This window comes from Nerophis ophidion, linkage group LG09, assembly GCF_033978795.1.
Source record: "Nerophis ophidion isolate RoL-2023_Sa linkage group LG09, RoL_Noph_v1.0, whole genome shotgun sequence".
In the NCBI taxonomy this organism is placed as follows: Eukaryota; Metazoa; Chordata; class Actinopteri; order Syngnathiformes; family Syngnathidae; genus Nerophis; species Nerophis ophidion.
The window spans coordinates 62,927,478-62,945,384 of NC_084619.1; the positions used below are offsets into that span (position 1 = coordinate 62,927,478).

At 38.5% G+C, this 17,907-nt stretch overlaps 1 protein-coding gene across 4 annotated transcripts in view; it reads right to left on the minus strand.

The window, feature by feature from the left end:
* mmrn2a (multimerin 2a) overlaps positions 1 to 16,304 on the minus strand; it is a 41,741-nt gene extending 25,437 nt beyond the window's left edge. For all 4 annotated transcript variants that reach the window (XM_061911547.1, XM_061911545.1, XM_061911546.1 and 1 more), the window contains exons 1-3: positions 16,099 to 16,304; positions 484 to 606; positions 36 to 142 (exon numbers count right to left, since the gene is read on the minus strand). In XM_061911547.1, coding sequence (XP_061767531.1) covers positions 36 to 142; positions 484 to 606; positions 16,099 to 16,289 — 421 coding nt within the window. In that variant the 5' untranslated portion in view covers positions 16,290 to 16,304. The remainder of the gene's footprint in view (positions 1 to 35; positions 143 to 483; positions 607 to 16,098) is intronic.
* Positions 16,305 to 17,907: the final 1,603 nt, after the last annotated feature.

The window sequence follows — 17,907 nt, forward strand, 5'->3', positions numbered from 1 at the left end:
AGGAGCATCATCTTGTTGCCATGGTAACGACCTACCTGTGTCGTCACAGTTGTTTCCTCCATGTCCTGGACAACATCTCCACAAGAGGGCAGTGAACGTCTTCTGCTGCTGTTTGTACAGCGGCCGAGTGGACAGCTTGTACCTGCACATAAAACAACAATGGTGCTTTAATCTATTTACAGTAATACACTGTAAAGACAACTATTTTACAGTAACAAAAGTGTGGCAGCAGAAATTTACTGTAAAACAAAACACATTTACAGTAATATGCTGTAAAAAAACAACAAAACAAAACAAATGTTACGGTAAAATTCTGGCGACTGAGCTGCAGATTATTTTTTACAAACGGCCCTTTGGGGGCCACCATAACGTTCCTTGCGCTTTTCACTTTCCTTCTCCATGACAACAGTATGCAAATGAGACAATGTTAGGCCCACCACTGCCACAAATAGATTGCAGTCCGACTTGAAGTTGATGACTCACATGACCAGGTGACATTCTGGTGATCCGCTGGGACACGGACTCTGAGACTTGATGGTGTACTTCTCTGTCCCGCACGCCACCGCCATGCTCACCACACGCTTCTGCACAAACGCACACCAGTTCCTGCACACACACATTATTATTATTATTATTATTATTATTATTATTATTATTTTATCCCCATTCGTGAAAGACAGACTAAAGGAGAGGGTTAAACGTGAAACTAATATAAAGTATATAAAAATATGTTTTGTATATGTTTGGACAGTTTCACGTATGATTCATGTTCTCCATGTTTTTATGCAGCGTGCGGCCGAATGATGATGGAAAAGAACACATCACACGTTCACACCATTGTTCCTTTCACTTCCTGTAGGGGGTGTGGCATCACAGTCTCACACTTTGACAGGAGTGGTCCAGCCAGGAACAACACACTGATGATCATCATTTATAAATAATCATTCATCATTTATTCCATCATGTAATCATTATATATATATATATACACATATGTGCATCTATATGACAATATATATGTATATATACATGTATGTATAAATGTATATATATTAAAACATGTATATACATATATGTATATATACACATATATATTTATATACTGTATATATACATATGTGTATACATACGTATATATATACACATATGTATATACAGTATATTTATGTATATATACATGTATGTATGTGTTTATATATGTATATACACACGTGTATATATAGACGTGTGTATATATATATATATATGTATATATATATATATATATACACAGTGGGGCAAAAAAGTATTTAGTCAGCCACCGATTGTGCAAGTTCTCCCACTTAAAAGGATGACAGAGGTCTGTAATTTTCATCATAGGTACACTTCAACTGTAAGAGACAGAATGTGAAAAAAAAATCCAGGAATTCACATTTTAGGAATTTAAAAAAGTTTATTTGCAAATTATGGTGGAAAATAAGTATTTGGTCAACCATTCAAAGCTCTCACTGATGGAAGGGGGTTTTGGCTCATAATCTACCGATACATGGCCCCATTCATTCTTTCCTTAACACGGATCAATCGTCCTGTCCCCTTAGCAGAAAAACAGCCCCAAAGCATGATGTTTCCACCCCCATGCTTCACAGTAGGTATGGTGTTCTTTGGATGCAACTCAGTATTCTTCTTCCTCCAAACACGACGAGTTGAGTTTATACCAAAAAGTTCTATTTTGGTTTCATCTGACCACATGACATTTTCCCAATCCTCTGCTGTAGCATCTATGTGCTCTTTGGCAAACTTCAGACGGGCCTGGACATGCACTGGCTTAAGCAGGGGGACACGTCTGGCACTGCAGGATTTGATTCTCTCTCGGCGTAGTGTGTTACTGATGGTAACCTTTGTTACTTTGGTCCCAGCTCTCCGCAGGTCATTCACCAGGTCCCCCCGTGTGGTTCCGGGATTTTTGCTCACCGTTCTCATGATCATTTAGACCCCATGGGATGTCATCTTGCGTGGCGCCCCAGATCGAGGGAGATTATCACTGGATAATTACTCCCACAGTTGATTTTTTCACACCAAGCTGCTTGCCTATTATAGATTCACTCTTCCCGGTCTGGTGCAGGTCTACAATTCTTTTCCTGGTGTCCTTCGACAGCTCTTTAGTCTTGGCCATAGTGGAGTTTGGAGTCTGACTGTTTGAGGCTGTGGACAGGTGTCTTTTATACAGACAACGAGTTCAAACAAGTGCCATTATTACAGGTAACGAGTGGAGGACAGAAGAGTTTCTTAAAGAATAAGTTACAGGTCTGTGATAGCCAGCGATCTCCCTTCTTTGAAGTGACCAAATACTTAATTTCCACCATAATTTACAAATAAATTCCTTAAAATTCTTACAATAGGAATTCCTGGATTTTTTTTTCACATTCTGTCTTTCACAGTTGAAGTGTACCTATGATGAAAATTACAGACCTCTGTCATCATTTTAAGTGGGAGAACTTGCACAATCGGTGGCTGACTAAATACTTTTTTGCCCCACTGTATGTATATATATATATATATATATATATATATATATATATATATAAATATATATATATATATATATATATATATATATATATATATATATAATCCACCCTATCCATTTACTACCGCTTGTCCCTTTTTGGGGTCGCGGGGGGTGCTGGAGCCTATCTCAACTGCATTTGGGCGGAAGGTGGAGTACACCCTGGACACTTCCCGAAATGGATCATGTGACTATTCCATCAGCAAAGAATAGGAGGGCACTGTCACGTGTCACATGATCAAACTGACCAAACATCTAGGTCACTTATGACCACGCCCACTACCATATCAATGCGCTTTTGTCCACAAGGTGGTGCTGCATTTCGTGTAAGTGCACCCGTGCGCCAATTGAGACGCCGTTCAGTCCGGAGACTTGTGAAGCATTCATGCATTCATGGCTATGTCTAATACCTGCAGAGTGTCTTACACTGGTGCACTTACACACTTTTGAGCACATAACGCCCTGAGATGGGTAGGTCGTGAGTTCAAACCCCGCCGAGTCATACCAAAGACTATAATAATGGGACCTAGTACCTCCCTGCTTGGCACTCAGCATCTAGGGTTGGAAATGGGGGGTTAAATCACCAAAAATGATTCCCAGACGTGGCCACCGCTGCTGCTCACAGCTCCCCTCACCTCCCAGGGGGTAATTAAGGGTGATGGGTCAAATGCCGAGAATAATTTTGCCACAGCTAGTGTGGGTGTGACAATCTTGGGTACTTTAACTTTAACATAATAAGTGTCTTACACTAGTGCATTTACTCACTTTTGAGTGGATAAGTGTCTTGGACACTTTTGAATGCAGAAGTGTCTTACACTTGTGCATTTACACACTTTTGAGTACATAAGTGTCTTACACTAGTGCATTTACACACTTATGAGTGCATTCGTGTCTTACACTTTGTCATGACTTGGACTATGACTTGGAGATAGTTTGTTTTTCCAACGCAAAGGGTAGTAGGCACGAGTGAGACGAGAATGTGAGTACATGTTTATTTATATACTAACAAAAGACAAATGAAGCAAAACAAAAGGCGGTCACGAGGGCGGAGAACAAACTTGACTAATGAAAAACTAAAGGCTACAAACTATAAATATGAAACAAAAACACTTGCACTGTGGCATGAATAACAAAAACTTACTGTGAGATGGAGAGAATGATCATATTGCAATGGCATGGCATGAAGGCAGTTTGCGGAATGTGAAGTTGCCAGCCTGAACACTTGGCAACTGTGGCTTAAATAATTGCAGTGATAATTACCAGCAGGTGTGAGAACTGAGGCGTGACATGAGGGCAAGGTCAAAATCAATCAATTGCTATGGAAACAAGGAAGTGCAAAAGCAAGAACTGAATGTCCAAAAAATAAAACCAAACATGACAAAAACAAAACCTGATCCCATGGGCGTGACACACTTGTGCATTTAAAAACTTTTAAACACTTACACACTTTTAAACATTTACTGTATACACTTTTGAGTGCATAAGTGTCTTACACCTGTGCACTTACACACTTTTTAGTGCACAAGTGTCTTACACAAGCCTCTTACACTTGTGTACTTCCACACTTTTGAGTACATAGGTGTTTTACACTTGTGCATTCAAACACTTTCACACTTTTTAGTGTGTAAGTCTCTTACGCATGTGCACTTCCACACTTTTGAGTACATAAGTGTCTTAAACCTGCGCATTTAAACACTTTTAATTACCTACACACTTTTGAGTGCGCAAGAGTCTTACACTTGTGCACTTACCCACTTTTGAGTGCATAAGTGTCTTACACGTGTGCACTTACACACTTTTGAGTACATAAATGTCTGACACTTGTGCACTAACACACTTTTGAGTGCATACGTGTCTTACACTAATGCATTTAAACACTTACACACTTTTGAGTGCATAAGTGTCTTACACTTGTGCACTTCCACACTTTTGAGTGCATAAGTGTCTTACACTTATGCACTTCCACATTTTTGAGTACATAAGTGTCTAAAGCTTGTGCATTTAAACACTTTTAAATACTTACACACTTTTGAGTGCGTAAGTGTCTTACACTTGTGCATTTGCTCACTTTTGAGAGCATAAGTTTGTTACACTTGTGCATTTAATCACTTTTGAGAGCATAATTGTCTTACATGTGTGCACTAACACTTTTGAGTGATAAGTGTCTTACACTAGTGGACTAACACTTGATTGCACAAGTCCACTTACACACTTGAATACATAGGTGTTTTACACTTGTCCATTCAAACACTTTGAAACATTTACACACTTTTTAGTGTGTAAGTGTCTTACACTTGTGAACTTCCATACTTTTGAGTACATAAGTGTCTTAAACTTGCGGATTCAAACACTTTTAAATACTTACACATGTTTGAGTGCGTAAGAGTCTTACGCTCGTGCACAATCACACTTTTGAGAGCAAGACTGTCTTACACTTGTGCACTTCCACACCTTTGAGTACATGAGTGCCTTACCCCAGTGCACTTAGACACTTTTGAGTGCATTTGTGTCTTACACCTGTGCATTTACACACATTTGAGTGCAATTGTCTCTTACACTTGTGCATTTAAACACTAACACACTTTTGAGTGCATAAGTGTCTTACACTTTTGCACTTACACAACTTCGAGTGCAGAGGTGTCTTAAACAAGCGTCTTACACTTGTGCACTTTCACACTTTTGAGTACATAAGTGTTTTACACACTTTTGAGTGCGTAAGTGTCCTACACTCGTGCACGTACACACTTTTGAGTGCATAAGTGTCTTACACCTGTGCACTTACACACTTTTGAGTGCACAAGTGTCTAACACAAGTGTCTTACATTTGTGCACTTCCACACTTTTGAGTACATAAGTGTCTTACACTTATGCACCTTTACACTTTTGAGTGCCCAAGTGTCTTACACTAGTGCATTTACAAACCTTTGAGTGCATTTGTGTTTTACACTTGTGCCATTAAACACTTAAACACTAACACACTTTTGAGTGCACAAGTGTCTTACACGTGTGCACTTCCACACTTTTAAGTACATAAGTGTCTTAGACACTTTTTGTGCATAAGGGTCTTACACTTGTGCACTTACACAAGTGCACAATTTTCTTACACTTGTACACTTACACACTTTTGAGTGCATAAATGGCTTACACTTGTGCACTTCCACACTTTTAAGTACATAAGTGTGTTAGACACTTTTGAGTGCATAAGTGGCTTACACTTGTGCACTTCGACACTTTTGAGTGCCCAAGTGTCTTACACAGGCGTCTTACACTTGTGCACTTCCATACTTTTGAGAGCGTAAGTGTCTTACACTTGTGCATTTAAACACTTTTAAAAACTTACAAATTTTTGAGTACGTAACTGTCTTAAACTTGTGCACTTCCACACTTTTGAGTACATAAGTGTCCCAAACGTGTGCATTCAAACCCTTTTAAATACTTAATCTCTTTTGAGTGCGTAAGAGTCTTACACTTGTGCACTTACTCACTTTTGAGTGCATTAGTGTCTTACACTAGTGCATTTAAACACTTTTAAATACACACTTTTGAGTGCGTAAGTGTCTTACACTTGTGAACTTCCACACTTTTGAGTGCATAAGTGTCTTACAGTTGTGCACTTCGACACTTTTGAGTGCCCGAGTGTCTTACACAGGCATCTTACACTTGTGCACTTCCACACCTTTGAGTGCGTAAGTGTCTTACACTTGTGCATTTAAACCCTTTTAAATACTTACACTCTTTTGAGTGTGTAAGTGTCTTACACTTGTGCATTTAAACCCTTTTAAATACTTACACTCTTTTGAGTGTGTAAGAGTCTTACACTTCTGCACAATCACACTTTTGAGAGCATATGTGTCTCACACATGTGCACTTACTCACTTTTGAGTGCATTAGTGTCTTACACTAGTGCATTTACACACTTTTAAGTGTGTAAGTGTCTTACACTTGTGCATTTCCACACTTTCAAGTACATACGTGTCTTAGAGACTTTTGAGTGCACAAGTGTCTTACACTTGTGCACTTCGACACTTTTGAGTGCCCAAGTGTCTTACGCAGGCGTCTTACACTTGTGCACTTCCACACTTTTGAGTGCATAAGTGTCTTACACTTGTGGATTTAAACACTTTTAAATACTTACACACTTTTGAGTGCGTAAGTGTCTTACACTTGTGCACTTCCACACTTTTGATTACATAAGTGTCCTAAACTTGTGCATTCAAACCGTTTTAAATACTTACACTCTTTTGAGTGCGTAAGAGTCTTACACTTGTGCACAATCACACTTTTGAGAGCATATATGTCTTACAATTGTGCACTTACTCACTTTTGAGTGCATTAGTGTCTTACACTAGTGCATTTACACACTTTTGAGTGCATTCGTGTCTTACACTTGTGCAATTAAACACTTAAACACTGACACACTTTTGAGTGCATAAGTGTCTTACACTTGTGCATTTCCACACTTTTAAGTACATAAGTGTCTTAGACACTTTTGAGTGTATAAGTGTCTTACACTTGTGCACTTCCACACCTTTGAGTGCGTAAGTGTCTTACACTTGTGCATTTAAACACTTTTAAATACACACTTTTGAGTGCGTAAGTGTCTTACACTTGTGAACTTCCACACTTTTGAGTACATAAGTGTCCTAAACTTGTGCATTCAAACCCTTTTAAATACTTAGACTCTTTTGAGTGCGTAAGAGTCTTATACTTGTGCACAATCACACTTTTGAGAGCATATATGTCTTACACTTGTGCACTTACTCACTTTTGAGTGCATTAGTGTCTTACACCAGTGCATTTACACACTTTTGAGTGCATTTGTGTCTTACACTTGTGCATTTAAACACTTAAACACTAACACACTTTTGAGTGCATAAGTGTCTTACACTTGTGCATTTCCACACTTTCAAGTACATAAGTGTCTTAGAGACTTTTGAGTGTATAAGTGTCTTACACTTGTGCACTTCGACACTTTTGAGTGCCCAAGTGTCTTACACAGGCATCTTACACTTGTGCACTTCCACACCTTTGAGTGCGTAAGTGTCTTACACTTGTGCATTTAAATACTTAGACACTTTTGAGTGCGTAAGTGTCTTACACTTGTGCACTTCCACACTTTTGAGTACATAACTGTCCTAAACCTGTGCATTTAAACCCTTTTAAATACTTACACTCTTTTGAGTGTGTAAGTGTCTTACACTTGTGCACAATCACACTTTTAAGAGCATATGTGTCTCACACATGTGCACTTACTCACTTTTGAGTGCATTAGTGTCTTACACTAGTGCATTTACACACTTTTGAGTGCATTCGTGTCTTACACTTGTGCATTTAAACACTAACACACTTTTGAGTGCATAAGTGTCTTACACTTGTGCATTTCCACACTTTCAAGTACATAAGTGTCTTAGAGACTTTTGAGTGCACAAGTGTCTTACACTTGTGCACTTCGACACTTTTGAGTGCCCAAGTGTCTTACGCAGGCGTCTTACACTTGTGCACTTCCACACTTTCAAGTACATAAGTGTCTTAGACACTTTTGAGTGTATAAGTGTCTTACACTTGTGCACTTCCACACTTTTGAGTGCGTAAGTGTCTTAAACTTGTGCATCTAAACACTTTTAAATACTTACACACTTTTGAGTGCGTAAGTGTCTTACACTTATGCACTTCCACACTTTTGATTACATAAGTGTCCTAAACTTGTGCATTCAAACCGTTTTAAATACTTACACTCTTTTGAGTGCGTAAGAGTCTTACACTTGTGCACAAACACACTTTTGAGAGCATATGTCTTACAATTGTGCACTTACTCACTTTTGAGTGCATTAGTGTCTAACACAAGTGTCTTACATTCGTGCACTTCCACACTTTTGAGTACATAAGTGTCTTACACTTGTGCACCTTTACACTTTTGAGTGCCCAAGTGTCTTACACTAGTGCATTTACACACCTTTGAGTGCATTCGTGTTTTACACTTGTACCATTAAACACTTAAACACTAACACACGTTTGAGTGCATAAGTGTCTTACACTTGTGCACTTCCACACTTTTAAGTACATAAGTGCCTTAGACACTTTTTTTGCATAAGGGTCTTACACTTGTGCACTTACACAAGTGCACAATTTTCTTACACTTGTACACTTACACACTTTTGAGTGCATAAATGGCTTACACTTGTGCACTTCCACACTTTTAAGTACATAAGTGTGTTGGACACTTTTGAGTGCATAAGTGGCTTACACTTGTGCTCTTCGACACTTTTGAGTGCCCAAGTGTCTTACACAGGCGTCTTACACTTGTGCACTTCCATAGTTTTGAGAGCGTAAGTGTCTTACACTTGTGCATTTAAACACTTTTAAAAACTTACAAACTTTTGAGTGCGTAACTGTCTTAAACTTGTGCACTTCCACACTTTTGAGTACATAAGTGTCCCAAACGTGTGCATTCAAACCCTTTTAAATACTTAATCTCTTTTGAGTGCGTAAGAGTCTTACACTTGTGCACTTACTCACTTTTGAGTGCATTCGTGTCTTACACTTGTGCATTTAAACACTAACACACTTTTGAGTGCATAAGTGTCTTACACTTGTGCATTTCCACACTTTCAAGTACATAAGTGTCTTAGAGACTTTTGAGTGCACAAGTGTCTTACACTTGTGCACTTCGACACTTTTGAGTGCCCAAGTGTCTTACGCAGGCGTCTTACACTTGTGCACTTCCACACTTTCAAGTACATAAGTGTCTTAGACACTTTTGAGTGTATAAGTGTCTTACACTTGTGCACTTCCACACTTTTGAGTGCGTAAGTGTCTTAAACTTGTGCATCTAAACACTTTTAAATACTTACACACTTTTGAGTGCGTAAGTGTCTTACACTTATGCACTTCCACACTTTTGATTACATAAGTGTCCTAAACTTGTGCATTCAAACCGTTTTAAATACTTACACTCTTTTGAGTGCGTAAGAGTCTTACACTTGTGCACAAACACACTTTTGAGAGCATATGTCTTACAATTGTGCACTTACTCACTTTTGAGTGCATTAGTGTCTAACACAAGTGTCTTACATTCGTGCACTTCCACACTTTTGAGTACATAAGTGTCTTACACTTGTGCACCTTTACACTTTTGAGTGCCCAAGTGTCTTACACTAGTGCATTTACACACCTTTGAGTGCATTCGTGTTTTACACTTGTGCCATTAAACACTTAAACACTAACACACGTTTGAGTGCATAAGTGTCTTACACTTGTGCACTTCCACACTTTTAAGTACATAAGTGCCTTAGACACTTTTTTTGCATAAGGGTCTTACACTTGTGCACTTACACAAGTGCACAATTTTCTTACACTTGTACACTTACACACTTTTGAGTGCATAAATGGCTTACACTTGTGCACTTCCACACTTTTAAGTACATAAGTGTGTTGGACACTTTTGAGTGCATAAGTGGCTTACACTTGTGCTCTTCGACACTTTTGAGTGCCCAAGTGTCTTACACAGGCGTCTTACACTTGTGCACTTCCATAGTTTTGAGAGCGTAAGTGTCTTACACTTGTGCATTTAAACACTTTTAAAAACTTACAAACTTTTGAGTGCGTAACTGTCTTAAACTTGTGCACTTCCACACTTTTGAGTACATAAGTGTCCCAAACGTGTGCATTCAAACCCTTTTAAATACTTAATCTCTTTTGAGTGCGTAAGAGTCTTACACTTGTGCACTTACTCACTTTTGAGTGCATTCGTGTCTTACACTAGTGCATTTACACACTTTTGAGTGCATTTGTGTCGTACACTTGTGCATTTAAACACTTTTAAATACACACTTTTGAGTGCGTAAGTGTCTTACACTTGTGAACTTCCACACTTTCAAGTACATAAGTGTCTTAGACACTTTTGAGTGCATAAGTGTCTTACACTTGTGCATTTCTACACTTTTAAGTACATAAGTCTCTCAGACACTTTTGAGTGTATAAGTGTCTTACACTTGTGCACTTCCACACCTTTGAGTGCGTAAGTGTCTTACACTTGTGCATTTAAACACTTTTAAATACACACTTTTGAGTGCGTAAGTGTCTTACACTTGTGAACTTCCACACTTTTGAGTACATAAGTGTCCTAAACTTGTGCATTCAAACCCTTTTAAATACTTAGACTCTTTTGAGTGCGTAAGAGTCTTATACTTGTGCACAATCACACTTTTGAGAGCATATATGTCTTACACTTGTGCACTTACTCACTTTTGAGTGCATTAGTGTCTTACACCAGTGCATTTACACACTTTTGAGTGCATTTGTGTCTTACACTTGTGCATTTAAACACTTAAACACTAACACACTTTTGAGTGCATAAGTGTCTTACACTTGTGCATTTCCACACTTTCAAGTACATAAGTGTCTTAGAGACTTTTGAGTGTATAAGTGTCTTACACTTGTGCACTTCGACACTTTTGAGTGCCCAAGTGTCTTACACAGGCATCTTACACTTGTGCACTTCCACACCTTTGAGTGTGTAAGTGTCTTACACTTGTGCATTTAAACACTTTTAAATACTTAGACACTTTTGAGTGCGTAAGTGTCTTACACTTGTGCACTTCCACACTTTTGAGTACATAACTGTCCTAAACCTGTGCATTTAAACCCTTTTAAATACTTACACTCTTTTGAGTGTGTAAGTGTCTTACACTTGTGCACAATCACACTTTTGAGAGCATATGTGTCTCACACATGTGCACTTACTCACTTTTGAGTGCATTAGTGTCTTACACTAGTGCATTTACACACTTTTGAGTGCATTCGTGTCTTACACTTGTGCATTTAAACACTAACACACTTTTGAGTGCATAAGTGTCTTACACTTATGCATTTCTACACTTTCAAGTACATAAGTGTCTTAGAGACTTTTGAGTGCACAAGTGTCTTACGCAGGCGTCTTACACTTGTGCACTTCCACACTTTCAAGTACATAAGTGTCTTAGACACTTTTGAGTGTATAAGTGTCTTACACTTGTGCACTTCCACACCTTTGAGTGCGTAAGTGTCTTACACTTGTGCATTTAAACACTTTTAAATACACACTTTTGAGTGCGTAAGTGTCTTACACTTGTGAACTTCCACACTTTTGAGTACATAAGTGTCCTAAACTTGTGCATTCAAACCCTTTTAAATACTTAGACTCTTTTGAGTGCGTAAGAGTCTTATACTTGTGCACAATCACACTTTTGAGAGCATATATGTCTTACACTTGTGCACTTACTCACTTTTGAGTGCATTAGTGTCTTACACCAGTGCATTTACACACTTTTGAGTGCATTTGTGTCTTACACTTGTGCATTTAAACCCTTAAACACTAACACACTTTTGAGTGCATAAGTGTCTTACACTTGTGCATTTCCACACTTTCAAGTACATAAGTGTCTTAGAGACTTTTGAGTGTATAAGTGTCTTACACTTGTGCACTTCGACACTTTTGAGTGCCCAAGTGTCTTACACAGGCATCTTACACTTGTGCACTTCCACACCTTTGAGTGCGTAAGTGTCTTACACTTGTGCATTTAAACACTTTTAAATACTTAGACACTTTTGAGTGCGTAAGTGTCTTAAACTTGTGCACTTCCACACTTTTGAGTACATAACTGTCCTAAACCTGTGCATTTAAACCCTTTTAAATACTTACACTCTTTTGAGTGTGTAAGTGTCTTACACCTGTGCACAATCACACTTTTAAGAGCATATGTGTCTCACACATGTGCACTTACTCACTTTTGAGTGCATTAGTGTCTTACACTAGTGCATTTACACACTTTTGAGTGCATTCGTGTCTTACACTTGTGCATTTAAACACTAACACACTTTTGAGTGCATAAGTGTCTTACACTTGTGCATTTCCACACTTTCAAGTACATAAGTGTCTTAGAGACTTTTGAGTGCACAAGTGTCTTACACACTTTTAAGTACACAAGTACACACTTTTAAGTACATAAGTGTCTTACACTTGTGCACTTCGACACTTTTGAGTGCCCAAGTGTCTTACGCAGGCGTCTTACACTTGTGCACTTCCACACTTTCAAGTACATAAGTGTCTTAGACACTTTTGAGTGTATAAGTGTCTTACACTTGTGCACTTCCACACTTTTGAGTGCGTAAGTGTCTTAAACTTGTGCATCTAAACACTTTTAAATACTTACACACTTTTGAGTGCGTAAGTGTCTTACACTTATGCACTTCCACACTTTTGATTACATAAGTGTCCTACACTTGTGCATTCAAACCGTTTTAAATACTTACACTCTTTTGAGTGCGTAAGAGTCTTACACTTGTGCACAATCACACTTTTGAGAGCATATGTCTTACAATTGTGCACTTACTCACTTTTGAGTGCATTAGTGTCTTACACTAGTGCATTTACACACTTTTGAGTGCATTCGTGTCTTACACTTGTGCAATTAAACACTTAAACACTGACACACTTTTGAGTGCATAAGTGTCTTACACTTGTGCATTTCTACACTTTTAAGTACATAAGTCTCTTAGACACTTTTGAGTGTATACGTGTCTTACACTTGTGCACTTCCACACCTTTGAGTGTGTAAGTGTCTTACACTTGTGCATTTAAACACTTTTAAATACTTACACACTTTTGGATGCGTAAGTGTCTTACACTTGTTAACTTCCACACTTTTGAGTACATAAGTGTCCTAAACTTGTGCATTCAAACCCTTTTAAATACTTACACTCTTTTGAGTGCGTAAGAGTCTTATACTTGTGCACAATCACACTTTTGAGAGCATATATGTCTTACACTTGTGCACTTACTCACTTTTGAGTGCATTAGTGTCTTACACCAGTGCATTTACACACTGTTGAGTGCATTTGTGTCTTAAACTTGTGCATTTAAACACCTAAACACTAACACACGTTTGAGTGCATAAGTGTCTTACACTTGTGCACTTCCACACTTTCAAGTACATAAGTGTCTTAGACACATTTGAGTGTATAAGTGTCTTACACTTGTGCACTTCCACACTTTTGAGTGCGTAAGTGTCTTACACTTGTGCATTTAAACACTTTTAAATACTTACACACTTTTGAGTGCGTAAGTGTCTTACACTTGTGCATTTAAACACTTTTAAATACTTACACACTTTTGAGTGCTTAAGTGTCTTACGCTTGTGCACTTCCACACTTTTGATTACATAAGTGTCCTAAACTTGTGCATTCAAACCGTTTTAAATACTTACACTCTTTTGAGTGCGTAATAGTCTTACACTTGTGCACAATCACACTTTTGAGAGCATATATGTCTTACAATTGTGCACTTACTCACTTTTGAGTGCATTAGTGTCTTACACTAGTGCATTTACACACTTTTGAGTGCATTCGTGTCTTACACTTGTGCAATTAAACACTGACACACTTTTGAGTGCATAAGGGTCTTACACTTGTGCACTTCTACACTTTTAAGTACATAAGTCTCTTAGACACTTTTGAGTGCACAAGTGTCTTACACTTGTGCACTTCCACACCTTTGAGTGCGTAAGTGTCTTACACTTGTGCATTTAAACACTTTTAAATACTTACACACTTATGCACAATCACACTTTTGAGAGCATATGTGTCTCACACATGTGCACTTACTCACTTTTGAGTGCATTAGTGTCTTACACTAGTGCATTTACACACTTTTAAGTGCGTAAGTGTCTTACACTTGTGCATTTCCACACTTTCAAGTACATACGTGTCTTAGAGACTTTTGAGTGCACAAGTGTCTTACACTTGTGCACTTCGACACTTTTGAGTGCCCAAGTGTCTTACGCAGGCGTCTTACACTTGTGCACTTCCACACTTTTGAGTGCATAAGTGTCTTACACTTGTGGATTTAAACACTTTTAAATACTTACACACTTTTGAGTGCGTAAGTGTCTTACACTTGTGAACTTCCACACTTTTGAGTACATAAGTGTCCTAAACTTGTGCATTCAAACCCTTTTAAATACTTACACTCTTTTGAATGCGTAAGGGTCTTATACTTGTGCACAATCACACTTTTGAGAGCAGATATGTCTTACACTTGTGCACTTACTCACTTTTGAGTGCATTAGTGTCTTACACTAGTGCATTTACACACTTTTGAGTGCATTTGTGTCCTACACTTGTGCATTTAAACACTTAAACACTAACACACGTTTGAGTGCATAAGTGTCTTACACTTGTGCACTTCCACACTTTCAAGTACATAAGTGTCTTAGACACTTTTGAGTGCATAAGTGTCTTACACTTGTGCACTTCCACACTTTTGAGTGCCCAAGTGTCTTACACAGGCGTCTTACACTTGTGCACTTCCCCACTTTTGAGTGCGTAAGTGTCTTACACTTGTGCATTTAAACACTTTTAAATACTTACACCTTTTTGAGTGCGTAAGTGTCTTGAACGTGTGCACTTCCACACTTTTGAGTACATAAGTGTCCCAAACTTGTGCATTCAAACCCTTTTAAATACTTACACTCTTTTGAGTGCGTAAGAGTCTTATACTTGCGCAAAATCACACTTTTGAGAGCATATATGTCTTACACTTGTGCACTTACTCACTTTTGAGTTTATTAGTGTCTTACACTAGTGCATTTACACACTTTTGAGTGCATTTGTGTCTTACACTTGTGCATTTAAACACTTAAACCCTAACACACTTTTGAGTGCATCAGTGTCTTACACTTGTGCACTTCCACACTTTCAAGTACATAAGTGTCTTAGACACTTTTGAGTGCATAAGTGTCTTACACTTGTGCACTTCCACACTTTTGAGTGCCCAAGTGTCTTACACAGGCATCTTACACTTGTGCACTTCCACACTTTTGAGTGCGAAAGTGTCTTACACTTGTGCATTTAAACACCTTTAAATACTTCCACACTTTTGCGTGCGTATGTGTCTTACACCTGTCCACTTACTCACTTTTGAGTACATAAGTGTCCTAAACTTGTGCATTCAAACCCTTTTAAATACTTACACAGAGTCTTATACTTGTGCACAATCACACTTTTGAGAGCATATGTGTGTTACACTTGTCCACTTACTCACTTTTGAGTGCGTTAGTGTCTTACCCTTGCGCGCTTACACGAAATGCACTCAAAAGTGTTCAAAGTACACAAGTGCGCCATTGGACCGCCTGAACGTTGAGATTCGTGAAGCCTTCATGCGGGCTACGTCTATTACCTGGAGAGCGCGCCTGTGTGTGTGTGTGTGTGTGTGTGTGTGTGTGTGTGTGTGTGTGTGTGTGTGTGTGTGTGTGTGTGTGTGTGTGTGTGTGTGTGTGTGTGTGTGTGTGTGTGTGGGCGTCGTAGGCATGCTGGCAGTCTAAACACTGCTGGCAGGTTAGGAATGTGGGGACATGTCAGGTCCTTGGTTAGTGTCACACGTGTACTGCAGGGGGCGCCAGAAGCAAACACGGCTACTTTGACAGCTCGCCGTTTTGAAAGTAGAGAAAGAGAGAAAAGGCGGAAGAACGTGATTGGACGCCACCGATCCAGCGCCAATCAAGTGAGTGGAGACTCACCCGCTTCGGGCCGGGTAGTTGCCGCCCTCTCCCAGCAGGGGGGTCTCTGTGGCACTGACCACGCCCGCCGCTCCCGCCCAGTCCTCCTCCTGCTGCTCCCGCTGCTCCACCTCAGGGTCTCTGGCCCTCACGTCGCTGCGAGCGCTCACCAGCAGGGCCAGAACCAGCACCAGAACCCTCACGGCCATCATGACTGACTGGGGTCTCGCACGCCCACCCGCTGCCTTTAAAGCACCCAAGAGAGAGAGAGGGGGAGAGAGCGAGGCCACGCCCACAAACTTCCTCTGCAGGATGAGGCTTTGTTGGAAAAGTTGCTGAATGGGAAGACTTTTTCACCATTAGATGGCGCTGTGGACGGACTGGAAGACATTTACTCACTTTTCATCGGCCGTCATTTTGTCACCAACTCCAGAGGGCGCCAGCGGCGAGTCTCCAAGGACTTCATCATCAGTGACGCCGTACTTCCTCCTCCTTCCTGTGCGGCGATAAGGACACAGGAAGTCCCCCTACACTTCCTGTCACATAGACTGCAAGTCAGTCTTTAAAGCGCAGATAGAAAAAGATGGGAGGACCCCAAGGACACATCTGGCAGGAAAATAATCGTCTTGTTGCCGAGTGATGACAAGTTGTCTTTTTTAATAAAAGCATTTGCCTACAATTATTTTTTTAAATGCAGTTGTGTTTGCGGGTTACCACTTCAATTAAATTATGTGGGTGTGGACTCTTTTGAAATATATATTTTTATTGGTGAGTCGCAAATGATGGCCCTGACCATATATGGGCGTGACGACTGACTATTTCCGCCCCCAACAGAAAACAATTCTGAAAAATCTCAAATAAACTAACAAAAGATTTGAAACCCTACATTGTAAAATAGGATTTGTAACAAAATAACTTTTTTTTAACAAAACAAATCTTTGTAATCAAACAGAAAAGTGTTACCTAAAAGATTTTAAACTTAAAAAAAAAAAAAAAAGATTTGGAATTAAAAGAAATACAAATTTGAACTCCCTTCCCCCCAAAAAAGATAACCAAAAAAAGGATTTGTAACAAAAAAAAAGTTTTTATAAAAAAAGTAACCAAACAAAAAATTGTCACGAGAAAAGATTTCTAAGCAAAAAAGAAAAAAGATGTGTAACCAAAACTTATTTCGAATAATAAAATAACACAATATTTTAAATGATTTTTAATAAAAAATGGAACCATAAACTAATTTAGAACTTATAAAAAATACTAATTTTAACCCCCCAAAAAATGACCAAATAAAGATTTTTAACAAAATAATATTTTTATCAAACACATATTTGTTTTGAAAAGGTTTGTAACGAAACACATATACTGTAAATATGTTTTAAAGAAAAAAAGTTAACCAAACGGAAATTTTTTAACAAAAATATTTTTAACAAAAAACATAGTCCAACAAAAAAATGTCACTACCTCCCCCCAAAAAAGATAACTACAAAAGGATTTGTAACAAAAAAAAAATCAAATAGGTATAACAAAAAAAGTAACCAAACAAAAAATTGTGACTACAAGACATTTCTAACCAAAAAGAAAAAAGATGTTTAACCAAAAAATGATTTCGAATAATAAAATAATACGTTTTAAAAGATTTTGAACAAAAGAAAAACAAAATTTTGTAACGAAAAAATAATACCTATTTTAATCCCAAAAATGACCAAAAAAGGACTTGGTATTAAAAAAAATAATAAAAAAATACATGAATTAAAAAAAAAAAACATACTTGTCTCCACACAAAGTCTTCTTGATCCACTTGATCAGCTCTTATTCATGGCTAAAGTGCAGAGA